The following is a 26,091-nucleotide window of genomic DNA, read 5'->3' as shown; positions in this document are numbered from 1 at the left end:
GGGGAGGTTTAGGCTGGACCTGAGGAACAATTTCTTTCCCTTGAGCATTGCCAAGGCCTGGCCCGGGCTGCTCAGAGCAGTGGTGGAGTCCCCATCCATGGAGGGCTTTCAAAGCTGTGTGGATGTGGTGCTGAAGGCCATGGTTTGGTGGTGACCTGGCAGTGCTGGGCCAACAGTTGACCCATGATGATCTTCAAGGTCTTTTTCAACCCAAAGTTGAATGTGATGCTTCATGATTCATCACATCTTCTGGTGGGAACAAGGAGCAGGCTCAGCTGCTTGCTCAGTTAAGGAGCCTCACTCAGCTGCTCCTGAGCACTGGTAATGGAACTTACTCATTCCTCACCCTAGGGAAATGCTCACAACCACCAGAGGAAGCAGAGATGGAAACCCCACCTGAGCTGAGTCATAGAATCAATAAGGTTGGAAGAGACCTCAGAGATCATCCAGTCCAACCTGCCACCCCAGACCTCATGACTACTAAACCATGGCACCGAGTGCCACGAGTCAAGACACCGGCGTTACCACCAGTGGTGAGTAATCAAGGCTGAAGCTGAAGCATCTCCCTTTCTGCTGAATCATTTGCTCAGGGAGCCAAGGCTGCCTCCAGGGTCCTGCCCAAGGTCACTGGCATCATGCCCTGTGCCACCACATCATCAGGGCCTACCCAGATTGGTCCTTGTCCTTCAGACCTACCCAACATCCAGCTGTGAAAGGAAACTACAATGGGGGGGAGGGGATCAGGGGGTTGGGAAGGGAGCTAAGCACAGAAGGAATATCCTGGTTAATGGGATGGAATTTGGATGAGGATGGCAGTGGGGATGGGTTGGGAATTGGGATGGGATGGGTTGAAGGACAGGGATGGAGATAGGATAGGTGGTCATGAGGTCTTGGGTGACAGGGTGGACTTGATGATCTTTGAGGTCTTTTCCAACCTTGTTGATTCTATTCTAGGATGGCGTGGGAAAGGATGGGATGGATTGGGACAGACTGGGAATGTGTGAGGGAGGGAATGGGATGAGGACTGCATGAGTTGGGGATGGTGCTGGGGATGAGTTTGGGACGGGCTGGGGTGGGATAGGATGGGTTGGAACAAGTCAGGGAGCAACCCAACAAGGCAGTGCCACCCATCCTGCTGCCCAGCCCACCGGCAGTGCATCGGGCAAGGGATGCAGAGGGACCCCGGGGCGGGGGCCCAGCCCAGCTGCAGAGCCCCGCTTTGCCCCGGCCCAGCTCCCCTCCAGCCCTCCCGCAGGGCGCGGGGCAGGAGCCCGGGCCGGCCGCGTCTCTCGCCGGGCTGCCGCCGCTGGCCCCGCATCGCACGGTGTCTGGTGCCCTCCAGTGGAACAGGGACGGCGCTGGGATGGAGCCGAGCAGCCACGGGGCTGGGGCATGGGCTGGGCACCAGAGTCATGCACCATGCCCGTAAATCATGCCCGTGCACCGTCACCACGCACCAGACCATCACCACAGCCCTGCACCACCGGATGAGTGCGGGGCTGCTAGGGCTGGGGTCTCCAATCTCCTGGGCAGAGCTGCCAACACCAGGATGGTAAAGCTGGGTGCCCATGACCCCCATCTGCTGCAGCCCTGCCCATCTCTGCCCCGTGGACTCTTGTCCCAGGCTGGGCTCAGGGCAGGAGGGGAGGCTCTGTCTGCAGGGTGTGAGCTCAGGGTGCTCGGTGACCATCCACCATGGCATGGCACAGCATGGCACAGACCAGGGAACTGCTTTCCTCCTGGAAACCTGCTGGCAGCTGGAAGCAGGTGGTGCCAGGAGGAGGTGGTGGTGGTGGTGGCAGGTCCATCTTTATTTCTAAATAAATAGTCATTCATATAAATCTTGTGCAAAATCGTGTGGCACAAACCATTTGCCTCAGTGGGCAGAGGGGCCTTGCTTACTGCCCATGCCAGAGCTTCCCAGCATGGCACAGTGAAGCGTTGGCACTGGAGCTCATCTGTGTGAGCTGGAGATGCTCAGCACCACCCGGGCAGGGGCCAGGACCCCCAGGCTGGACACCTGCTGAGCGCTGGAGGGATGGAGCTGCACAAATCCCTGAGGAGCAAACAAGCACCACCCAGCCCAGCCCATGATGGCAGCAGCTGTGCCGGGGCTGTGCCAGGAGCCTGGGCAGAGTCCATCAGTTCCCAGTGCCACCATGCTAGAGGGGGGAGCTGGGGGCCTGGCCGTGCCGCCGCTCCCGTGGCTCTGCTGTCCCCACGGTCCCCAGTGGCACCACCACCTCTTCTGGCTGGCAGCTCTTGTTCAGCTCTACCACACGTGGCACCACTGTCGACCAGCGATCTGTGGAGATGGTGGCATCTGCAGGAGATTGCCAGAGCCAGGGGCCTGGGGCTGTCCATGTGTGTCCCATCAGCCCCCCCAAAAAATCTCCTCCTGAGGCTCATCAAGAAGCTGCAAGCAGCATTTCAAGGGATGCTCCCAGCCCTTGGCACCATGACCACCTCCCTGCAGCCCCCAGAGATGCTCCCAGCCCTTGGCACCATGACCACCTCCCTGCAGCCCCCAGAGATGCTCCCAACCCTTGGCACCATGACCACCTCCCTGCAGCCCCCAGAGATGCTCCCAGCCCTTGGCACCATGACCACCTCCCTGCAGCCCCCAGAGATGCTCCCAACCCTTGGCACCATGACCACCTCCCTGCAGCCCCCAGAGATGCTCCCAGCCCTTGGCACCATGACCACCTCCCTGCAGCCCCAGGGATGCTCCCAGCCCTTGGCACCATGCTCACCTCCCTGCAGCCCCCAGGGATGCTTCCAGCCCTTGGCACCACACTCACCTCCCTGTAGCCCCCAGAGATGCTCCCAGCCCTTGGCACCATGGTCACCTCCCTGCAGCCCCAGGGATGCTCCCAGCCCTTGGCACCATGCTCACCTCCCTGCAGACCCCAGGGCTGCTTCCAGCCCTTGGCACCACGCTCACCTCCCTGCAGCCCCCAAGGCTCCTCCCAGCCCTTGGCACCATGCTCACCTCCCTGCAGCCCCCAGGGCTGCTGCCAGCCCTTGTCACCAGGCTCACCTCTCCGCAGCCGGCCCATGGTGTGGGAGAAGCCATAGTACTGGTAGGTGTCGCTCTTGCCCGGGTCCTCACTGATGATACCCAGGTTCTGGTTCCAGTGGGACCAGTTCACCTCATCCACCCTGTGGGGAAGGTCAGACCCAGAGGGGCTGCATGGAGCCAAGGGGGCAGCTCCTCCATGCCTGCACCCTCTGGCCACCCAGCTCCAGGTTCATACAAGCCACCCAACAAAGGAACTCGTGGCGCCGGGACCCCGAAACGCCGCCAGCTGCCATGGCAGAGGCTCAGCTGCTCGTGGTGCCCCAGCTGCCCAGGGCTGCCCAGGGCTGCCCAGGACGTCAGCCTTTACCTGAAGCACCAGCGGCGGTCGGGGGTGCCGTCGGTGCCCTTGCCCACCGTGACCATCTCCCCCGAGCGGAAGGCCTTGCGCAGGAACACAGGGAAGGAGCGCTCGATGTCCAGGATGGTGGTGGCCCACTGTTGGGAACACCAGAGACCCCCTTCAGCTGCTTGGGGATTGGGGTGGTTTTATGCCTTTAAAAATTCTTCACTAGGATCTTGAGCAGAAAACTTGTAGAATAGGGTAGAGTATAAGTAGAGTAGAGTAGAGCAGAGCAGAGCAGAGCAGAGCAGAGTAGAGTAGAGCAGAGTAGAGTAGAGTAGAGTAGAGTAGGATAGGATAGAATAGAATAGAATAGAATAGAATAGAATAGAATAGAATAGAATAGAATAGAATAGAATAGAATAGACCAGGTTGGAAAAGACCTTTCAGATCATCAAGTCCAGCCTATCACCCAACACCATCTGATCAACTAAAGTATGGCACCAAGTGCCTCATCCAGGCTCTTCCTAAACACCTCCAGGGATGGGGACTCCACCACCTCCCTGGGCAGCACATCCCAATGGCCAATCTCTCTTTCTGTGGAGAACTTCTTCCTAACATCCAGCCTAAATCTCCCCTGGCACAGCTTGAGACTGTGTCCTCTTGTTCTGGTGCTGCTTGCCTGGCAGAAGAGACCAACCTCTGCCTGTCTACAACCTCCCTTCAGGGAGTTGGAGAGAGCAAGAAGGTCTCCCCTGAGCCTCCTCCTCTCCAGGCTAAGCAACCCCAGCTCCTTCAGCCTCTCCTCACAGGGCTGTGCTCCAGACCCCTCCCCAGCTTTGTTGCCCTTCTCTGGACACCTTCCAGCAACTCAACATCTTTCCTAAACTGAGGAGCCCAGAACTGGACACAGCACTCAAGGTGTGGCCTGAGCAGTGCTGAGCACAGGGCAGAATGACCTCCCTGCTCCTGCTGGCCACACTGTTCCTGATGCATTCCATTGCAGGTTGGAGTTTTGCTTGTAAACACAGCTTCCATTTACTTCCAGCTGAGCTGGTCTGGCATATTTGACATTGGGGGGGAAATTTCCACCCACCACAGGGATGGAAGCGTGGGGGACCCTCCCCCAGATGGTGCCACTGGGGTGGAGCTCCCAGGGTGGTACCTGCAGCTTCCAGATGTGCTTGCTCTCCTTGGAGACTTGGCCCACGGTCTCACCCATGAGGGCGATGAGCATGTTGAGGAGGAGCACGAAGGTGAGGATGATGTAGGTGACAAGGAGGATGATGAAGACTCCGGGGTACTTGGCGCTCTCCAGCATCTCCAGGTCACCCATGCCAATGGTGAGCTTGAAGAGGTCGAGCAGGAAGGTGCTGAAGGTCTGGCTGTCCCGGCAGGATGGGTAGGTGAGCACTGTGCAGTTGGACTGCTCCTTGCTGCAGGCCTCGCTGCTGGGGCATGGGTTGAGGAGGGACACCAGAGCTGGGGGAGGAGGGACAGGGATAGCAAGTCCATGGGGGCAGCAGGAAGGATGGGGGCCACAATGGGCTCCATGCAGCTTCTTCTCCACCACAGGAGGTGGCAGAGGTTGAACCCACAAGGTGGGTAGGATGGAGCAGGAGCTCCAGAGCCATGCCACTGCCATGCCCTTCCCCCAAGCCTCAGCTCAGCGGCCAGGCACCTACCTGATGCATAACCAATCATGAAGAGCAAGTAGACCAAGAGGAAGCGGAAGAGGTCCTTGAAGAGGATCTGTAAGCGATGGAGAAGGGGATGAGATGTGCTGGACCGCAGTGCCAAGCCGTGTGGCAGGGCACCACTGCCAGGGCATGCCACAGGGACAGCTGGGCTGCAACCAAGGCATTGGGGAGCCACAAGAAACCCTGAAGAAAGCACAGAGGAAGCTCCTGTTGGGCCACACATCCACAGGAGGAGCTGTCAGAATCATAGACTCAACCAGGTTGGGAAAGACCTCAGAGATCATCAAGTCCAACCTATTACCCAACACCTAACACCTCCTGACAACTAAACCATGGCTCCAAGTGCCACATCCAATTCTTTATTGAGCACCTCCAGGGATGGTGACTCCACCACCTTCCCTGGGCAGCACATTCCAATGGCCAATTACTCTTGCTGGGAAGAGCTTTCTTCCCACGTGCACAAAGGAGACAAGGAAGCTAAGGAAACTCTCAGGATCTCAGGGAGTGATAGGACTAGGGGGAATGGAATGAAGCTGGAGGTGGGGAGATTCAGGCTGGAGGTGAGGAGGAAGTTCTTCCCCAGGAGAGTGATGAAGCCCCGGAATGGGTTGTCCAGGGAGGTGGTTGGGGCGCCATCCCTGGAGGTGTTTAAGCCCAGGCTGGATGAGGCTCTGGCCAGGCTGATGTAGTGTGGGGTGTCCCTGCCCATGGCAGGGGGGTTGGAACTAGCTGATCCTTGTGGTCCCTTCCAACCCTGACTGATACTGTGATACTATGAAGGAGTCTCTGCCTCCCAAGGTTTATGTTGTCCCTGGAAGATCAGGCAGACACACACAGAGTAGGAGATGTCCACTAAGGTGTGTTCTGCTGGGAGAATAGAAGACTCTTGGGCCCATCAGACCTTCTGGATCATGATGCTGTAGGTCCCTGTCAGCTTGAGGCCCCGAGTGAAGTAGAGTGCATTCATCCAGCCCAGGACCAGGGCGAAGACCATGACCGCCAGGTACGCCTCGACGCCACCCAGGTAGAGCCCCGCCGTGACGATCACCAGAACCGAGTAGATGAAGCTGAAGGACAACCAGGGTCAGATCCTGCTCCAACAGCCACTGCCACCTGCTGCTCCTTGTAAGCCCAGGGGTGCTGTGGCTCAAGGAGGCCCTGGGGATTCCCCACGTACTAGAGCAGCTGGAAGGAACCGTCTATGAAGAAGGAGTTCACACCTGGGCACTTCTTCATGAACAGATCTTTGATCTGGGGGCGAGAGGAAGAGGTTGGAGGGGGTCAGGGGAGCGAGACCGTGCTCAGCAGGGTCCCAGTGTCCAGGGGGGCATCGCATCAGGAGCTAACTCCTTGGACCCCAGGGTTGTCCCCCTTGAGCCTCTCCTTGTGTGGAGGCCAGAAGGGTCTGGCCATCCCACAGGAGGACTCCCTGCCTCGCTGCACTGACGTTTGTGAAGAAGAAGAGGATGCCAACGAGAAGGGTGATGATCTCCCCAGCCAGGCGCAGGTAGTCAACAGTGGTGGTGTATGGGTAGGGAGGCTGCAGAGAAAGGACAGAGCTGAGCTGGCTCCATCACCCCAGGGCTGCTTAGGGGTAGAGATGCAGCAAACCCCCCCCCCCTTCCCCCAGGAGGTGCTGGCTGACAGCGCTGTGGGACTCACAGGGCCTTCCATGGGGCGGTAGTAGGCAATGAGGGTGAAGATGATCATGGCGCTGAGGTAGGAGACGACGCTGATGTAGAAGGAGACGGCGCCGAACTTGCGCCACTTGTCGCGCAGCAGCTCGTTGATGGGCTCCACGGCCAGCATCTCGTGGCGGTTCTGGCGGCACAGGGGCGCTGTCAGCGGGCACCCGGCGCCGGGACCGCTCCCCCCTCAGCCCCTCCGGCCCACCTCGATCTTGCTGTTGTAGACGAGGATCTCCAGCACGGACACCTCCTCCCCGCAGGTGTCCAGCGAGGAGAGGTCGTAGAGGGAGGAGTAGACCGGCCCGTAGGCCCAGTCCTTGAACTTGCGCGAGAGGTGCCGCGTGTCCTCCTCCACGATCTCCCGACGGATGATGTGCTGGAAGATCTGCCAGAGGGAGGACCCACACACACGCGGTCCCTGCCTGCTTGGGACACCCTCTGCTCCTTCCCCCCACCCCACCACAGGCACCATTCTCTCCTCCCACCTCTCCCAAGACACTCGGGTCTCCTTGCATCCCACCCCAGAAGCCTTGTTCTCCTATCTCACCCCAGCACCCTGTTCTCCTATCTCACCCCAGCACCCTGTTCTTCCACCCCACCCCTGGCACCTATCTCACCCCAGACATGCTGTTCTCCTTCCATCCCACCCCAGCATCCTGTTGTCCTCCCACCACACCCAGGAGAGCTCAGGGTGCAGGACGCTATCAGCAGCCCCCAAGAAACGCTGCAGCTCAATGACCCCCTGCCCACACCTCCAGAGGACAAGAGCAAGCCAGAGGAGAAGATGAGATGTGCTGAGGGCCTGCAGTTAATTAGGGAAGGGACAGAATGCAGTGCAGGGGGTGGGTTAATTAGCCAGGTTAATTAGCCAGGTTAATAGTCTGCACATCCAGGTTTCCAACATCATCTGCAGAGAGAAGCCAGCACAGCAGGGACAGCTTCAAGTTGTGCCAGGGGAAGGTTCAGGTTGGATATCAGGAAGAATTTCTTCACAGGAAGGGCTCTCAGGCACTGGAACAGGCTGCCCAGGGAGGTGGTGGAGCCACCATCCCTGGAGGTGGCTGTGGTTTAGTGGCAGTGGCTTAGCAGCAGCAGTGGGACTGTGAGCTCTAGGTGAGCAGCTGGACTCAGTGACCTCAAAGGTCTCTTCCAACCTCACCAGTCCCACGATTCTCTGACATGCACTGAGCATGGCAGGTCTCAGCCGGGAGCTGACAGGGATCCCAGCGGGGAGGGGAGGTCACCATACCCCGATCTTGCCGGTCTTGGCTGCCATCATCAGCGGGGAGAGGCCGTCGTTGTTCAGCAGGGCCTCCAGGTTGGTGTCGGGGAAGAGCTTGGCGCACTTGACGAGGAGCAGGTCGTACATCTTGGTGACGAACTTGGTGTTCTCCCGGGTGTTGTCGGCGATGGCCACCAGGGCGTGCAGCACGGTGTTGCCGCGGGAGTCCTGGCGCCGCAGGTCCGCCTGCTTGTGGCCATTCTCCGTCAGGTACTGCACGATGTGAGGCTGGTTGGTGCAGGCGGCCAGCGAGAGGGGCAGCTCCCCTGCGGGGACAGACCGACAGCACCGTCACAGGCTGCACCGGCTTGGAAAGCAGCCTCACAGTGCACTCAGCAGGGACAGACAGGCAGCACCATCACAGGCTGCACTGGCTTGGAAAGCAGCTTCACAGTGCACTCAGCAGGGACAGACAGGCAGCACCATCACAGGCTGCACCGGCTTGGAAAGCAGCCTCACAGTGCACTCAGCAGGGACAGACCGACAGCACCGTCACAGGCTGCACCGGCTTGGAAAGCAGCCTCACAGTGCACTCAGCAGGGACAGACAGGCAGCACCATCACAGGCTGCACTGGCTTGGAAAGCAGCCTCACAGTGCACTCAGCAGGGAGAGACCAGCAGCACCGTCACAGGCTGCACTGGCTTGGAAAGCAGCCTCACAGTGCACTCAGCAGGGACAGACCAGCAGCACCGTCACAGGCTGCACTGGCTTGGAAAGCAGCCTCACAGTGCACTCAGCAGGGACAGACCAGCAGCACCATCACAGGCTGCACTGGCTTGGAAGCCACCCTCAAAGGGCATCTTGATCAACCCCCCTGCAGTCAGCAGGGACATCTCCAACTAGAGCAGGTTGCTCAGGGCCACATCAAATCTGATTGTGAATGTCTCCAGGGATGAGGCCTCAAGCACATCCCTGAGCAACCTGTTCCAAGGTTCCACCATCCTCATTGTGCAGAACTTCCTCCTGATGTCCAGCCTAAATCTCCCCTGCTCCAGTTTCAAACCATTTTCCCCTTATCCTATCACCTCAGGCCCTTCTAGGCAGTCCCTCCCCAGCCCTCCTGCAGGTGCACTTCAGATATTGAAATGCAACTCTAAGGTCTCCCCAAAGCCTTCTCCTCTCCAGGCTGAACAGCCCCAACTATCCCAGCCTGCCCTTGCAGGAGAGGTGTTCCAGCCCTCTCATCATCTTTGTGGCCTCCAGCCCTCACATCATCTTTGTGGCCTCCTCTGGACCCTCTCTACCATGTCCAAGTCCTTGTGTTGGGCATCCCAGAGCTGGACACAGTACTGCAGGTGAGGCTTCACCAGAGCAGATCAGAGGGGCAGAATCACCGCTCTGTGCCTGCTGACCACGCTTCTTTTGATGCAGCCCAGGATGCCCCTAGTCTTTTGGGCTGCAAGTGCCCATTGCCAGCTCATGTCCAACTTCTCATCCAGCAGCACCCCCAAGTCCTTTTCCACAGGGCTGCTCTCAATCTCATCATCCCCCAGCCTGAACTGACATCAAGGATTACCCTGACCCAGGCGCAGGACCTTGTAGTTGTTGAACCGTCACCCAGCTGAGGTCCATCACCCTTGCTCAGCTACTGGGACATCCCCAGGGAGCAGCCAGCCCTCCTGGGTGAGCCAGTGGCTTGCTCTGCACTCACCAAAGTAGAAGTAGCCACCTTCATCCTTGGGCTGGAAGAAGCGGCCACGGGCCTGGGCATGGACATCTGCTCCCTTCTCCACCAGCAGCTCCACGTAGTGCTTGCAGCGGCGCTCGATGGCAATGTGCAGGGCTGTCTGACCTGTGCCAGGGCCAGCTGTCAGCCCCCTCCTCACCCTGTGACTCCCCTCAGGCCCACAGACTTCCCAGGGTACCTGCTGCTCCAGTCCCCAAACACCCTCCCCAAAGGACCCCAGCTCTCCAGTGTCCTTGCTGCTCTGGTCCCCAAGCCCTTCTAGGGTCCTCTCTCTTCCCCGAGGTCCCTGTTGCACCATTCCCCAACCTCCCCAGCATCTTCCATCCTCCCTAAAGTCCACACTACTCCAATCCCCAGCCTCCACAGCATCTTCCAGCCTCTCCAGGATCTCCACTGCTCCTTTTCCCAACCTCCCCAGCAGCCTCCACCCATTCCAGGGTCCCCAGCACTCCTGTCCCCAACCTCCCCAGCAGCCTCCATCCATTCCAGGGTCCCCAGCGCTCCTGTTCCAAACCTCCCCAGCAGCCTCCATACATTCCAGGGCCCCCAGCACTCCTGTTCCCAACCTCCCCAGCAGCCTCCCCCCATTCCAGGGTCCCCAGCACTCCTGTTCCCAACCTCCCCAGCAGCCTCCATCCATTTCAGGACCCCCAGTGCTCCTGTTCCCAACCTCCCCAGCATTCTCCACCCATTCCAGGGTCCCAAGCACTCCTGTTCCCAACCTCCCCAGCAGCCTCCACCCATTCCAGGGCCCCCAGCACTCCTGTTCCCAACCACCAAAGCAGCCTCCATCCATTCCAGGGTCCCCAGCACTCCTGTTCCCAACCTCCCCAGCATTCTCCACCCATTCCAGAGTCCCAAGCACTCCTGTTCCCAACCTCCCCAGCAGCCTCCATCCATTCCAGGGCCCCCAGCACTCCTGTTCCCAACCTCCCCAGCAGCCTCCATCCTCCCCAAAGTCCTTTCTACTCTGATCCCCAAGTTCCCCAGCATCCTCCGTCTTCTCCAGGGTCCCCACTGCTTGTGTCCCCAGTCTCCCCGAGCTCCCTCACGCTGGTGGTGGTGCTGTGCCACTCCCCCCACCTCGGTAGTAGACGTCCCTGAAGGGGGAGTTGATGAACTCCCGCATGTTGCCTGTCTTCTCGGCGATGTCCAGGAGCAGGGGGATGGTGTCGTTCCTGCCCCCGCTCAGGTTGAGCAGCGCCTTGGGCAGGCAGGTCTTCCCCGTGGAGGGCTCTGGGGGTGGAGGATCACATCACATCACATCACATGACCTCCCTGGCCAGCAGGAGCAGGGAGGTCATTCTGCCCCTGTACACTGCACTGGTTAGGCTGCACCTCGAGTCCTGTGTCCAGTTCTGGGCCCCTCAGTTTAGGAAGGAGGTTGACTTGCTGGAACAAGTCCAGAGAAGGGCAACGAAGTTGGTGAGGGGTCTGGAGCACAGCCCTGTGAGGAGAGGCTGAGGGAGCTGGGGTTGCTTAGCCTGGAGAGGAGGAGGCTCAGGGGAGACCTTCTTGCTCTCTACAACTCCCTGCAGGGAGGTTGTAGACAGGCAGAGGTTGGTCTCTTCTCCCAGGCAGCCAGCACCAGAACAAGAGGACACAGTCTCAGGCTGCACCAGGGGAGGTTTAGGCTGGATATTAGGAAGAAGTTCTACACAGAGAGAGTGATTGCCCTTTGGAATGGGCTGCCTGGGGAGGTGGTGGAGTCACCATCCCTGGAGGTGTTCAGGAGGAGACTTGATGGGGTGCTTGGTGCCATGGTTTAGTTGTTTGGGTGGGTTGGATTGGTTGGTGGGTTGGACACGATGATCTTGAAGGCCTTTTCCAACCTGGTCTGGTCTATTCTATTCTATTCTATTCTATTCTATTCTATTCTATTCTATTCTATTCTATTCTATTCTATTCTATTCTATTCTCACAGTACACTAGAGGTTGGAAGGGACCTCAAGAGATCATTGAGTCCAAACCCTGCCCTGCCAAAGCAGGATCACTTTAGGGTACTCCACACAGGATTGTATCCAGGTGGGTTTGGAAAGTGTCCAGAGAAGGAGACTCCACAACCCCTCTGTGCAGCCTGCTCCAGGCCTCCAGCACCCTCACTGCACAGAGGTTTCTCCTCATGCTGAAGTGAAATCTTCTATGTTCAAGCTTGAACTTGTTGTTTCTTGTCTTATTAGTGTGCACCACTGAAAAGAGCTTGGCCCCCTCCACTTGACACCCACCCCTCAGGTATTTATAGACACTGATCAGATCCCCCCTCAGTCTTCTCCAGACTAAACAGCCCCAGGGCTCTCAGTCTCTCTTCATAGGGGAGGTGCTCAAGTACCATCACCCTGGCTCTCTGTTGGACTCTCTCCAGCAGGTCTCTGCTTCTCTTGAACTGGGGAGCCCAAAGCTGGACACAGTATTCCAGGTATGGTTTCACCAGAGCACAGTAGAGGGGGAGGAGAACCTCCCCAGACCTGCTGGACACACTTTTCTTCATGCACCACAAATGCTGAGACAGGCATCAGGGCAAACCCCCCCCAGACCTTGAGGGTGCCCACTTCTGCACCCCTGAACCCCTTGGCCAAATCCCCAGGTACTCCTGGGCACTGCATGTCTCAGTACTCCCAATCCCAGGGCTGGGCATCTCCACCCTCTTGAGGACACAGGGACCACCCTCCAGCGGCAAGGCACAACCCTGGCACCCCAGCTCCTCACCTCGAAACTCCTCATCTGTCAGGCGCTTCTTGTGGGCCAGGAGGAAGGAGAGGAGCCCCTCCAGGCCAGCTGGGGACCCCCGGGAGACGATGTCAAAGAGGATGGGTCTGTTGAAGACCTTGAGCACGGGGGGTGGGTCGGGAGCCGGCCCCTTCACGCCCGGTGCCTGCTTCCTGCGGGACGAGCACCGGAGCTGGGAACTGGAGTCACTGCCTCAGTTTCCCACTCGTGCAATGAGCTTGAGGCTGCTCAGCCGCCAGTAAAGAGCATGGGCACCACTGGGGTCACCCATGGGGTTTGGGCAGCCTCCCAACCCACAGCAGCACACTGATGCCAGCATCGCACCTCCCGGTATTGCCCACGGGGGCTGCTGGGCACCTTGCCAGCTCCCAGCTGCCTGCTGCAGTATTTTGACACATCCCCCCACCCCCATTTGTGCCCCCCCAGCAGGGACAGACCACGGGTTTGGTCATGCTCCAGTGCCAGGGGTGAAGCCAGACCGGTCGGAGCGGTTGGCGGCAGCGGGGCAGGCTGGGGCCAACCGGTTGACTCTGGGCACGGGGAGGAGGACAGATGGTGGCTGCCTCAGCCACGGATCTGTGGGGCTGAGGGCACAGGGGCATCGTTGTCCCCCCCCAGGGGACTGAGCTCCTGCTGCGGCATGGGGATACCCCCTTGCACCTGTGGGTGGGGACAGTGGCAGGGGGCCACGGTGCCGCCCCAGGTGCCCAGCACAGAGGGACATTGTGTGCCCAGGCGCGGGCTGCCCCCCCCAGCTCCGGTTTCCTGGCGCAGGGAGGGTGGAGGCCTCCTGAAAAGCCCTTTCATGGTGGGGAGCCAGACGTCCTCACCGGCCAGGGGAGCGGCTGGGCACACAGAGCCTCATTCATGGCACGGGCAAGGGGGAAGGGGAACCTCGCTCCAGCCCCACGGCACCGTGGGTCTGCAGACCCACCCCACAACATGGCACAGCGCAGCGTGGCACAGCCCAGCGCTGCCACTGGACCTGACCGGGAGCAGCTCCCCTGCCCAGAGCACCCCACTCAGAGGATAACGGTGGGGTTTGTCCCCATCCCCGGCTGCCGGGCATCCCCTTCCCCACCATGCTGCACCCAGGGTGCCTCCCCCCACCCCGGCCCCCACTGCTGCCCGTTGGCACCGGGGCGCCCGGGCATCGCTGTACTCACTCCACGACCCTCCTGCGCCAGCGCTTGTTCTCACTGGGGTGGTGCCTGTAGGTGCCATAGTCAAAGAGGGAGTCCATGGGGGCTTTCTTGGGCGCAGGGACCACGGCGGACTCATAGATGGTGGCCTCCAGCAGCTCCATGGGCTTGGGGGCACCTTTCCGGAACGCCCCGTGGAACTTCATGCGGAGGTTCTGCTTCCCGTCCCCAGGGCTGGGGGCGCCCCGAGCTGCCTCGCCGGGGGGGGAGGTATCCTCGCTCTCAAACAGGTTGGCCAGCGAGGAGAGCGGGAAGGAGTCGTTCTGGAGGGACCCCTCATCCCCTGGACCCTCCCCAGCCTCGTGGGGGGGTTCCTCGGTGTCTGCCATGCTTCCTACCCGGGGGGCACGGGCACGAGCAGCCTGCCTGGGCGGCTGCAACCCCCAGCTCCTTCCACCAGACCTGGCAGAGGAGAACGCAGTGTCAATCCTCACCAATTCCTGTCCCTCCCCATCCTCTCCCACGGGACGCTGTGTCCTTGCGCGGGAGCAGGTTCCACACTGGTCCCAGCAGCAGTTGGGGGACCCAGGGTCCCCTGGCCGGTCCTGCCTGCCCTGACTCTCCTCGGTGCCCACCTACCCGGCCGTGGGGACCGCTCAGGTCTGCGGAGGTGCCACCGGCTGCGGTGCTGCCGGCTTCAAAGCTCAGCCGTGATGGGCGAGGGCCCCGCGGCTTCTGCCTGCTGCGGTCAGCCTGGGTGCAGCCCAGGACAGGGCACAGAGCAGCCCCTGTGTGCTCCGATCGCCGCCCAAGGAAGGAAAACATTCCTGGGATACACCCTGCATCCAGGGAAGCGCCCAGGAGCAGCGAGGAGCTGCCACTGCAGCGGGGCTGGGGCTGATCCCTGATGTCCCACCACTCCCACAGCACTGGGGGGGGGTCGGGGGGATCTGGGTCTGGGTGCCCACGGTGCTGGCACAGGCATGTGGGCACTGGGAGGGCATCTGGTGCGGCACGAGAGAGCAGCAGCAGTGGTTAGGACAAGAAATTATGGGGTTAGGCTGCTCAGAGGAAAATGGGGCTGCAGGAGAGCCACTCCCCCAAAGGGCAGCAAAGCTCTGCACCGCGCCACAGGCGCTGCCTGACACATCCCTCCAGGCAGGGGCATGGAGAGGCAAGTGGGTACCCCTGGGTTGTCCCCCAGCCCCATTTTCCACCCATAAACCCCCAGTATCAACAGAAAGGCTCAGCCCAGCTCCTGCCTCTAGGCGGCTCAGCCCTCTCTGCGGGCCCTGGGACAGAAAAAGCAGCTGGGAAACGTGTCATTTTCTGCTGGGCAACAGCCACAATGGTAGGCTGGGTACTCCTGGGGTGGGCAGGCATCTCTGCCCCACAACCTGCTTCTAATTAGCCAGCGTGTCCCATGGCAGCCCCACGGCAGGGGCCCACAGTGCTCCCACAGATGTGGGGAACAAGGGCTGCAAACAGCCCCCAAATCCTGCAGTAGAAGGAGGGAGACCTTGGGCAGTGGTCCCCTCCTCCCCGAGTGGCACCCAGCAGGGATGGTGCAGCCCTGGAGGACACCCAGTGGGGATGGCGCAGCCCTAAGTGCCCCCCAACAGAGACAGTTCAGCCCCAGCCAGCACCCAGTGGGGACAGCACAGTCCTGAGTGGCACCCAGTGGGAAGAGTGCAGCCCCAGGTGGCACCCAGCAGGGATGGCACAGACCTAGGTGCCACCCAACAGGGACAACACAGCCCTGGGTGGCACCCAGCAGGGACGGTGCAGCCCTGGGTGACACAAGGCAAGCCCCAGAACCACCACACTTCCTCTCCTTCGCTGACTTTCCTGCCACCACCTTCTCCCCAACACATTCCACAGCCACCTGCCGAAGCCCTCGGGTCCCCACGTCCTGACCCCAGGCAAACATGGGCCCCTCTGGGGCCGCTTTGTCCTCGGAGCATGGAGAAAGGGGGCGGCCAAGCGGGCTGACCCTGAGGGCTGCGGTGGGAATTCCAGCCCTGACGAGTCCCAGGGCAGAGCCAAGGAGCCAGCAGCACAGCACACCATTCCCTGTAGCTTGGGGGACTTGGTTGGGTGTATGCAGCCCTGGAGATGCTCCTGGGGCTGGAGCTTGGGGTGCTCCAGGGGACAAGTGGAAAGGGCAGGGAGCTGGAGCTGGCCACCAGTGCCCGGGGCAGGAAGCTCAGGGTGGAACTGACAACTCGGTGCCTGTCAGCCTGGGCAGGCACTCCCAGGGGCACAGCCACTGCCAGGAAAGGTGCTGTCAGTGGGGTTTGATTTGGCTTCTTCATTATTTGGGTTTTTATTTTCTCAGCCTTCCTCACCCCACGGAATAAGTGAGTCAGGGAGCAGCTCACCAGGGTTCTGCGGCACAGCCCCAGCTCTTGGATCCTACACAACCCCCCCCTGCACACACACCTCTCCCCAGCTTCCCCTTGAGTTGGACTTGATCACCTTGGAGATCTCCTCCAACCTTTAACCACTCTGTGATTCTAAGTTACCTCCCAGCCACACCAGTGCCCCCCTGTTAGTCCCCCACCCCAGCCCACCATGGAGGGTGGATGGCAGGGAGGGTGACCCACGGGTGGGTGGTACAGAGTTGGCCACATTGAAGTGTTTGTTCCTCAAAGCAAAGCAGGGAGGGCTGTGGAGGGGAGTGAATCACTGGAACCACACCATGGGCACCTTCAGCCCTGGTGGAAATGCTCATCCGGAGTGGAGCAACCACCTCCCAAAAGCAACAGCCCCTGCAGGGCCAGGCTCACAGGGGTGACAGCCCTGACTCGGCCTGCTGCAATGCATGGACCTCAGCGCTCTTGCCAACCCTGTTCCCAAGCCTGCCAGGGAATGAACCTGGCACCTCACCCTTGGAGTGGTGATCCCCAGCTTGGGCAGACAGGGCAAGACCCCTCGGTGCTGGGGGGAGCCCATGGGACTGCACCTTGCCTAGCCCGGCTCAGCTCACAGCCCTGCCCTCTTCCCTGGGGGTTCCAGCCTGTCCTGGTCCCTGTATCCTCATCCCTGGCGATCCCAGCCTGTCCCGGTCCCTGTATCCTCATCCCTGGCGATCCCAGCCTGTCCCGGTCCCTGTATCCTCATCCCTGCGGGTCCCATCCTGCCCTAGTCCCTGTATTCTCATCCCTGGGGGTGCCATCCTGCCTTGGTACCTGTATCCTCATCCTCAGGGGTCCTAGCCTGTCCTGGTCCCTGTATCCTCATCCCTGGCGATTCCAGCCTGTCCCAGTCCCTGTATCCTCATCCCTGAGGGTCCCATCCTGCCCTAGTCCCTGTATTCTCATCCCTGGGGGTGCCATCCTGCCCTAGTCCCTGTATTCTCATCCCTGGGGGTGCCATCCTGCCTTGGTACCTGTATCCTCATCCTCAGGGGTCCTAGCCTGTCCTGGTTCCTGTATCCTCATCCCTGGGGGTCCCATCCCGTCCCGGTCCCTTGTCCTGTCCCGGTCACCACGTCCTGCTCCGGGGCTCAATTCTGCCCCGGTACCCTTGTCACACCGCGATCCCCGCGTCGCGGTCGGGCCACCCCCACGTTCCTGTCGCCCCCCATTTCTGGACCCACCAATTCCCACCCCCCCACCCCCCCCGCCCCGTACCGGGACACGTCCCGCGAAGTGTCCCGCAGGCTCCGGCGCCGCCGAGTCGCCGCGGGGCCGGTCGCGGAGCGCCGCCCCTCCCCGGGACAGCTCCGGGGGCGGGAGGCACCGTGACCCGCCTGCAAGAACGGCCCCCGCCCGCCCCCGCCGCTCCTGCACCGGCCCAGCCCCGAGCAGCCCCGGAATAACCTCCCCGAAACAGTCCCGTCCCCCCCTCCCCCCCGCCCAAAACAGACCCCCGGGAACAACCTCCCTCAAACAGCCCCCGCAAGGAATAGCCCCAAAAACTCGCCCCAAAATAGCCTCCCCCCAAATCTCCCTCTCCAAAACAGAAACACACACCCCCGGAACAAGCCCTGAAACACCCTCTCCAAAATAGACCCCCCCCCAAAAGAACCTACCCCAGAACAGACCCCCCAGGAGCTGCCTCAAATCACCCTCCCCCCAAAACAGCCTTCCCAAAACACCCTCCACAAAACAGACCCCCCCCCCACCCCAAGAAACAAGTACCAAAATCTCCTCCTCCAAAAAGTCCAGCCCCAAAGGAGTTCAGAAACACCCTCCTTGAAACATCTCCTCCACAAACAAGCCCCAAAACACCTTCCTGGAGGCAGTTCCTCCAGGAGCAGCCCCAAAACACCATTCCCAAAACAGCCCTCCCAGAAACAAGCCCCCAAACACCTTCCTCAAAGCATCTCCCCCAGGAACAACCCCAAAACACCATTCCCATAACAGCCCTCCCAGAAAGAAGCCCCAAAACACCTTCCTCAAAGCATCTCCCCCAGGAACAACCCCAAAACACCATTCCCAAAACAGCTCCCCCAGGAACAAGCCCCCAAACACCTTCCTGGAAGCATCTCCTCCAGGAGCAACCCCAAAACACCATTCCCATAACAGCCCTCCCAGAAAGAAGCCCCCAAACACCTTCCTGGAAGCATCTCCTCCAGGATCAACCCCAAAACACCATTCCCAAAACAACCCTCCCAGAAAGAAGCCTCCAAACACCTCTCTCAAAGCATCTCCTCCAGGAGCAGCCCCAAAACACCATTCCCATAACAGCTCCTCCAGGAGCAGCCCCAAAACACCATTCCCAAAGCATCTCCTCCAGGAGCAGCCCCAAAACACCATTCCCAAAGCATCTCCTCCAGGAGCAGCCCCAAAACACCATTCCCAAAGCATCTCCTCCAGGAGCAGCCCCAAAACACCATTCCCATAACAGCTCCTCCAGGAGCAGCCCCAAAACACCATTCCCATAACAGCTCCTCCAGGAGCAGCCCCAAAACACCATTCCCATAACAGCTCCTCCAGGAACAACCCCAAAACACCATTCCCAAAGCATCTCCTCCAGGAACAACCCCAAAACACCATTCCCAAAGCAGCTCCTCCAGGAGCAGCCCCAAAACACCATTCCCAAAGCAGCTCCCCCAGGAACAAGCCCCCAGACACCTTCCTCGAAGCACCTCCTCTAGGAACAACCCCAAAACACCATTCCCAAGACACACCACCCCTCCCTCCCCCCAGAAAAGAAGCCCCCTGAGAGCCTCCCGGGCTGAGGTTACTGTCAGCATTTATTAAGTCAGCTCCCTGCCGGCGTGGGGCTCGGCGGCGCCGTAAGGCCGCGGGTTCAGAAGGCACCGCGTGTTCCCACCGCCGGCACCGCGTGTTCCCACCGCCGCCACCACCACGCCGGGGACAGTCCCTCAGCTTCAGCCAGCGTGGGGGTCCCAGCCGAGGGGGCAGGGTTCAGCCCCACTTTGGGGTCCCCCGGGGGGTAGTCATTGGCTCCTCCATCACCAGCATCATTTGGGAAGCTCTTCACCGGGTGCCCACCGGGATGCAGTCTCGCGAGGCAGGGCACAGCCGAGGCGGCGTTGGTGGGGTGGTGCCACCAGCCCTGCGCCGTTCCCTGCGGCACAGCCGGTGGCTAGGACCCAGAAACTCTTATTTTGCTTCTTTAGTACAAAATCTGGGGGGGCCAACCCTACGATGTCACCATCAGTTTATTGCTGTATTGTTAACACAAGTAGGGATTATGGTGGGTGGGCCTAGGCTTTGTAGCTCAGCTCTGCGTTCATCTTCGTGTACATCTCATAAATGGCGTCCAGGATGGGGGTGACCCTCGAGAGGAACTGGTGGATCTTCTCAATGCTCTCCTCCTCCTTGACCTCTTTGCCCTTCTCCAAGGCCTTCAGCAAATCAGATTTGTATGGGAGAGCATAGACCGAGCCCTGAAAAACAGGAGAAGGAGATTTAAAGCTCCCACAGCCCCAAAGCTGTCCTCGCTCTGCAGGCAGCACCACAGCTCGGGGCGTTCCCCTGTGGCTTCGAGTGGATGGAGATCCCAACCGGGACACTGAAAGGTCTCTGGACACCGGGAGCCACATGGGAATGACCTCAGAGATGGTGTCTGGAGCCCTGTGGAACCCTCACCGTGAAGAGCTTCTGCAGCATCCAGCCATGGTACTTCTTCAGTGCAATCTCGTAAGCCTTCATGGCGTTCACCCGGATGAGGTTGGGATGTTCCTCGTCCCGCTCGCCGTCGGAGATGCTCTGCAGCAACACCAGCATGAACTTCAAGCCCCTGTGGGATGAATGGTGATGTCTGGGTGGGGAGAGGAATCTAGCAAGGAAACCCTCAGGCATGGAGCAGCCAGATCCTTCCAAAACCCACGGTCCTGGCACTAGACCCTTGATGCTTTTGCCTGCACGTTCCTGCCTCCCCAGCCAGACACAGCCCAAAGGGTCCAAGCCAAACCCATGTTCTCCACAGCAGACTGCCACTGGTTTCCAGTGGGGTCCCCACAAGCCAGGAGAGCAGCCCCTCGCCATCAAGAGTCACCTTTTCAGCCACATCAACGCCAGCGTCGCGCCGATCTTGGGCCATGCTGAACCATGAATCTCCTTCTCCACCTCCAAGATGTTCTGCAGGGTTTTGAACTTGGTAGGGTTGGAGTCATAAACTGCCCGGATTTTCTGAGGGCAGAGAAAAGTACTTGAGTACTGGGTTCAGTTTTGGGGCCTTCACTCCAAGGGCACTGAGGTGCTGGAGGGGGTCCAGAGAAGAGCAGCGAAGCTGGTGAAGGGTCTGGAGCAGCTGAGGGAACTGGGGCTGTTCAGCCTGGAGAAAAGGAGGCTGAGAGGAGACTTTCTGGCTCTCTACAACTCCCTCAAAGGAGACTGGAGCCAGGTGGGGGTTGATCTCTTTTCCCATGGAACAAGCAATAGGAAAAGAGGAAATGGCCTCAAGTTGCACCAGGGGAGGCTTAGGTTGGGCATTAGAAGACATTTCCTCACTGAAAGGGCTCTCAGATTCAAACAGGCTCCCCAGGGAGGTGGCTGAATCCCCATCCCTGGAGATGTTTCAGAGAGGCAGAGATGTGGTACTGAAGGACATGGCTAAGCACCAGCTTGAGTGGTTGGACTTGGTGATTTTGAAGGTCTTTTCCAGCCCAAACAACTCTATGGTTCTATCATTCTCTAAAAGGGGGGCTGGCACTAGAGAGCAGCCAGGTTGGAGCTCAGGGCTGTGGTGAGAGGAGACAGCAGTGCCAGGGAGCCTTGTTAATTAACACATACGAGTGAGATGAGTCACCACTGAGCCCAAAAGCCCCCATGGGACTAAAAACCCTTTTAAACATCTCCAGGTCTTGTCCCTTTGATCCTGCAGCATCTCAGCCCAGGGGTGTTCACCCACCCTGCATCCCCCTGAGCCCCTTCCTACCTTGATATTTCCACTCAGGTCAGCTTTGACTGGTGAGTAGACAATGGGAGTCCCTAGGCAATCTGTGGAAAGAGGGATGGAGGACAATGAGTCATTTGGGAACTTAGGGGACGCTTGAACTTTAGCAGAAACTTATTTGATGTGTGTGCTGAAGCCCTGGAGCAGCCTGCCCAGAGAGGTTGTGGAGTCTCCTTCTCTGGAGAGCTTCCAAACCCACCTGGACACGGTGATCCTGGGCAAGCTGCTGTGGGTGCCCCTGCTTGAGCAGAGGGCTTGGACTGGATGATCTCCAGAGGTCCCTTCCAATCCCACCACGCTGGGATTGCTTAATTCTGTGAGACACCACAAAGTCTGGAGTCCTCACCAAAAGGTTTCACCTTAACCTCAGCCAAGGCACTGAGACACACGCCAGCAAGGTTGGGAAGGGCAGCACATGGCTGTTGGCTCTCCAGGAGAGTCCTGTCCCCCATCCCACTCCCACCAGTGACTCTCAGCTCCAAGGACATGGCCCCAGGATTCAGAGCAGCACGATGGGCACAAGACCCTCTCTGCCCATCCCCAGGCAGGCAGCCCCGCGTCCTGCCCAGCTCAGTCGTGCCACAGAGCTGTCAACACAATGCCCACATTGTGGCAGGCAGCGGGACAGCGCAGGCCGTCGTGGCATCAGGGTAGCCGTGTCACCGTACACCCACGGCTCCGACATGGGGTGGGACCCACGGGCCAGCCGGGAGCCGCCCGCCTCGAGCCGTGCCTCCGGTCAGGGCGTACCGGGCAGAGGCGGACGGGGCGTCGGCAGGGCTACGGCGGCTGTGCCAGGGCGTGAGGACGGGCAGGACGTTTCCCAACGGGGCTGCTCGGCTGGTTTGACGGGGTCGTGATGCAACGCCGGCCCCGCCACGCTGCTTCCCCGGAGGGCACCGGGGTCGGGGGTGAGCACCGACTCAGAAGCGGGAGAGCCCCAGGAGCGAGCACCGAGGATTGGAGTGGGGGGATGTGGGGAGTGCGGAAGAGTGAACCCGGTCCGGCGGGGCTCAGGGGCCCACTACCCGCAGACTGAGCTGCGGGGCCGATCCCGGTCTCCGGTCCCTCCCTCCCACGCCGGCCCGGGCTTACCGAAGAACGGCGGCAGGTGCGCCACGGCCTCCAGGAAGGGCAGCGTCTCGATCTGCTTGTCGGCGGGCAGCGGCTTGAACTCGTGCTCCAGCAGCAGCGCCATGACCCGACCCGACCCGGCCTGGCCTGGCCTGGCCTGGCTCAGCCCGGCCCTGCCCGGCTCCGCTCCGCTCGGGCCCCGGCAAGCGCACCGGGAGCCGCACCGGGAAGCACAGCGGGACCGGCCCCGCCGCCCGACCCGGCAGCACCCCGCCCACGCCACTCCCGACCAATGGCAGCACCCCGCGCGCCCAATCACAATGGGGGGCGGGACTAGCGCGGCGCTGGGGGCGGGGCCGTGCTGGGACGGGGCGGGGTTAGGGAGTGCTGGGAGCGTGGAGTGAGTTGGGCTGGGAGCGCCGCTGGGATCAGCGAGTCCAACCACCGGCCCGGCGCCGCCACGGCCATCAAACCATGGCCAGCAGTGCCAGGGCCACACGTTTCTCGAACTCCACCCCCTCCCTGGGCAGCCTGTTCCAATCCCTGACCACTCTGGCAGCAAAGAAATTCTTCCTCATCTCCAACCTAACCCTCCCCTGGCACAATCCCAGGCCATTTCCTCTCCTATCACCTGATACTAGGGAGAAGAGACCAACCCCCACCTCACGACAGTCTCCTATAGAGAGCCAGAAGGTCTCCCCTCAGCCTCTTTTTCCCCAGACTAAACAGGCTGAGATTCCTCAGGCACTCCTCACCTGACCTGTTCTCCAGACCCTTCACCAGCTTCATTGCCTTTCTTTGGACCCACACCAGCCCCTCCATGTCCTTCTTGGAGAGAGAGGCCCAAAACTGAAGCCAGCAGTCAAGGTGTGCCCAGTGCCCAGTACAGGGGCAGGATCACTTCCCTACTCCTGCTGGTCAGAGCAGATCTCCCTGGTGCAGGCCAGGATGCTGGTGGCCTTCTTGGCTACCTGAGCACACTGCTGTTTTATCTTCAGCCAGCACCCCGGGTCCTTTTCTGCTGGGCAATTTCCAGCCACTCTGCCCCCAAGCCTGGAGCCTTCATGGGGTTGTTGTGACCCAAGTGCAAGGACTTGGCTTTGTCAAACTTCATCCCAGTGACCTTGGCCCACAGATCCAGCCTGGCCAGATCCCTCTGCAGAACCTGCTTCCCTTCCAGCAGATCAACCCTGCTACCCAGTTCAGCATCATCTGCAAACTCATTGAGGGTGCACTTAGTTCCCTCATCCAGACAATTAATAAAGATTAATAAAGAGAACTGGCTCCAGCACTGAGCCTTGGGGAACACGACTAGTGACAGGCCACCACCTAGGTTTAACTCCATTTCCCACAGAATCACCAAGGTTGGAAGAGACCTCAAAGATCACCAAGTCCAACCTGTCACCACAGACCTCATGACTAAACCATGGCACCAAGTGCCACGTCCAATCCCCTCCTGAACACGTCCAGGGATGGTGACTTAACCACCTCCCTGGGAAGCACATTCCAATGGCTAACAACTCTCTCTGGGAAGAACTTTCTCCTCACCTCCAGCCTAAACTTCCCCTGGTGCAGCTTGAGACTGTGTCCTCTTGTTCTGCTGCTGGTTGCCTGGAAGAAGAGACCAACCCCCACCTGGCTACAACCATCCCTCAGGTTGTTGCAGACAGCAAGAAGGTCTCCCCTGAGCCTCCTCTTTGGGCCTGAGCAAAGTTTTTGACTGCTTGGCCCTGCAGTGGGTGTTCCCTTCCCTCCTTCCTGGCTGCTGGTGCTGAATTATTGAGGGGAGATCAATTTTTCATGGGGAGCAGGCGGTTGGGTTGGCAAACCCCTGGTGCCACTGGGAAAAGCAACCTGAGCACGGGGAGGGGATTAAATTTAGACACTTCTGGGGATGGAAAACCAACACCGAGCTCTGATGGGGCACAGCCAGCTCACCTCTGGCACCAGGGCAGGAAACAGGAACAGGGAAGAGTGGCAAGAGGGCACAGGAGGCTCAGCCACATCCAGCAGCACGTGGGGAATGGATTTAGTGCTGACAGGGTCCCAGATCCCGTGTTTTTTACCAGCTGTTCTGGAAAAACAGGTCATGGGGTGATACAGATCTCTGGCTCAAAGCTCTGTGCTGCAGCCAGCAGCCATGTGTCCTCAGGGGTGCCACATGTGTGGGGCCATTGACTGCTGCCTACACCCTCCACTGAGCTGGTGCCCTGTGCTGGGGTGCCTGGCCCCTGTGTCACTTCTATGCCTGGATGCCCAACTCTGGCCCTGAATACTTGGACACAATCCCTGGATACCCAGACCCTATCCCCAGATGCCCACACCCCATTTCCTGGGTGCTCAACCCTGCCTATGGGTGCCCAACCCTGTTCCCTGCCATGTCACTTCTATGCCTGGATGCCCAACTCTGGCCCTGGGTACTTGGACACAATCCCTGGATACCCAGACCCTATCCCCAGATGCCCACACCCCATTTCCTGGGTGCTCAACCCTGCCTATGGGTGCCCAACCCTGTTCCCTGCCATGTCACTTCTATGCCTGGATGCCCAACTCTGGCCCTGGGTACTTGGACACAATCCCTGGATACCCAGACCCTATCCCCAGATGCCCACACCCCATTTCCTGGGTGCTCAACCCTGCCTTTGGGTGCCCAACCCTGTCCCCTGCATGCTTGGACGCTGTCTCTTCGTGCTTGTACCTCATCCCTGGGTGCCTAAGCCTGTCCCTGCTTGCTCAGACCCTGCCCCTGAGAGCTTGGACCCCATCTCTGGGTAATCAGACTCTGCCCCTATGTCTCCAACCCCATCCCTGAGTGCCCAGCACACCACACAGGTCAACCCATGGCCAGCCTGGTCAAGGTTTGACACAGTCTGACCTTCTGCAGGTGGTGCCGGGCTGGTAGTGCTGCCAAGGCTGCAGAAACAGAAACCTTTATCCCACCTGAAATATTTACAGTGCAATAAGCACTCGAGCTGCTGGCAGTGCAGCCAAGAGAAAAAAAGCAAAGGGGTCCTTTTTCCTGGTGTGCAAAGCCAAGTGACACACAGGGGTCAGATGTTAGCTTCAGCTTGGGTGCTGGGTGAAAAAAACACCCCAAATCCAGCCCCATGAGCTCAACAGAAGCACTTTAAATACAGTACAAATAACCAAGAAATGCTTTTATGGTGGGTGAGGTGGTTTTACATCTCATAAACCTTTGTACATGTGCTCCAGTCATCACCTAACTCATTAAACCATGACCTAATTCATTATCTGAAGGTGGTGAGACACCTACGTTGGAGTCCTCCTCCCAGAGGGGTGGGCTTTTAGCATTAGACACACTGGGAGGAGTGGTTGGCACCCTGTCAGGCTGTGCTGGCATCCAGTGAGAGCTGAAGAGCTGGGCAGAGGGACCTCCTGAAATTCAACATGAGCAAGTGTAGGGTCCTGCCCCGTGGGAGGGGGTGACCTGATGGAGAAGCACCTGGGAGTGATGGTGGTCAAGTTCCCTATAAGCCAGCAATGTGCCCTCATGGCCAAGAAGGCAAATGGTCTTTTGGGGGTGGGAGGGGCATGAAGAAGAGTGTGGCCAGCAGGTCGAGGAAGGTTCTTCTGCCCCTCTGCCCTGGTGAGGCCACAGCTGGAGCACTGGGTCCAGTTCTGGGCTCCTCAGATCAAAAGAGACAGGGAGCTATTGGAGAGAGTCCAGCAGAGGCTCTGAAGATGCTGAAGGGCCTGGAGCATCTCGGTGAGGAGGAAAAGCTGAAAGCCCTGGGGCTGTTGAGCCTGGAAAAGAGCAGCCTGAGGGGATCTGCTCAGTGCTCAGCAAGAGCTAAAGGCTGGGGGGACACACACACAAGATTAAAATCCCCACTGATTGTGGAGGGAACACCTGGATGGGTTGAGGCTGTCCCAGTCTGTCTCTTGGTTAGGTCAAGTGTCCAGGATGTGACGTTAGCTATAAAAGGTGTCAGAATACGACGGTCTCTAGCTCCTGCTCTTAAGTCCTGCGCCGTGTTTCTGGTTATTTTAGCCTTCCAGCTGTCCTTTACTCAGAGCTTCCTTCCAGCCTGCT

The 26,091-nt window shown here is 59.6% G+C and overlaps 2 protein-coding genes across 3 annotated transcripts; both read right to left on the bottom strand.

Moving 5' to 3' along the window:
* Positions 1-1,797: 1,797 nt before the first annotated feature.
* TRPV4 (transient receptor potential cation channel subfamily V member 4) lies at positions 1,798-17,295 on the bottom strand. 2 transcript variants are annotated; one of them, XM_068163258.1, is made up of 16 exons: positions 17,225-17,295; positions 13,614-14,051; positions 12,427-12,599; positions 10,804-10,956; positions 9,685-9,825; positions 8,000-8,298; positions 6,956-7,135; positions 6,725-6,883; positions 6,510-6,602; positions 6,240-6,313; positions 5,964-6,129; positions 5,048-5,114; positions 4,528-4,844; positions 3,390-3,517; positions 3,041-3,162; positions 1,798-2,305 (listed from the first exon to the last, which is right to left on the bottom strand). In XM_068163258.1, the coding sequence occupies exons 2-16, from the start codon at positions 13,976-13,978 to the stop codon at positions 2,163-2,165; spliced, it is 2,580 nt and encodes an 859-aa protein (XP_068019359.1). In that variant the 5' UTR covers positions 13,979-14,051; positions 17,225-17,295; the 3' UTR covers positions 1,798-2,162. The 2 variants fall into 2 exon arrangements, with proteins under 2 accessions (XP_068019359.1, XP_068019360.1); XM_068163259.1 differs by lacking the exon at positions 17,225-17,295 and adding an exon at positions 14,229-14,243.
* A 1,479-nt stretch (positions 17,296-18,774) lies between these two features.
* Positions 18,775-22,287, bottom strand: GLTP (glycolipid transfer protein). The gene is made up of 5 exons (XM_068163309.1): positions 22,059-22,287; positions 20,946-21,007; positions 20,064-20,197; positions 19,655-19,805; positions 18,775-19,452 (listed from the first exon to the last, which is right to left on the bottom strand). Exons 1-5 carry the CDS (start codon positions 22,159-22,161, stop codon positions 19,270-19,272), a joined length of 633 nt encoding a protein of 210 aa, XP_068019410.1. The 5' UTR covers positions 22,162-22,287; the 3' UTR covers positions 18,775-19,269.
* Positions 22,288-26,091: the final 3,804 nt, after the last annotated feature.

The sequence above is a fragment of the Melanerpes formicivorus genome, unplaced genomic scaffold, assembly GCF_026170545.1.
Source record: "Melanerpes formicivorus ecotype bairdi unplaced genomic scaffold, bMelFor1.0.p_v2 SCAF_72, whole genome shotgun sequence".
NCBI lineage: Eukaryota > Metazoa > Chordata > Aves > Piciformes > Picidae > Melanerpes > Melanerpes formicivorus.
The sequence above is the reverse complement of the archived record's forward strand: the minus strand, read 5'-3'. Positions and strand labels throughout refer to the sequence as shown.

Coding starts and splice junctions, on each gene's coding strand:
- TRPV4 (XM_068163258.1), bottom strand. CDS start 13,978: ATGGCAGACACCGAGGAACCCCCCCACGAGGCTGGGGAGGGTCCAGGG. Junction 10,957..12,426: donor GACAGATGAGGAGTTTCGAG/GTGAGGAGCTGG, acceptor CTCCACCCCCAG/AGCCCTCCACGGGGAAGACC. Junction 7,136..7,999: donor CCAAGACCGGCAAGATCGGG/GTATGGTGACCT, acceptor TCCCTCTGGCAG/ATCTTCCAGCACATCATCCG.
- GLTP (XM_068163309.1), bottom strand. CDS start 22,161: ATGGCGCTGCTGCTGGAGCACGAGTTCAAGCCGCTGCCCGCCGACAAG. Junction 19,806..20,063: donor GCGTTGATGTGGCTGAAAAG/GTGACTCTTGAT, acceptor TTCATCCCACAG/GGGCTTGAAGTTCATGCTGG. Junction 19,453..19,654: donor TGCTGCAGAAGCTCTTCACG/GTGAGGGTTCCA, acceptor CCTGTTTTTCAG/GGCTCGGTCTATGCTCTCCC.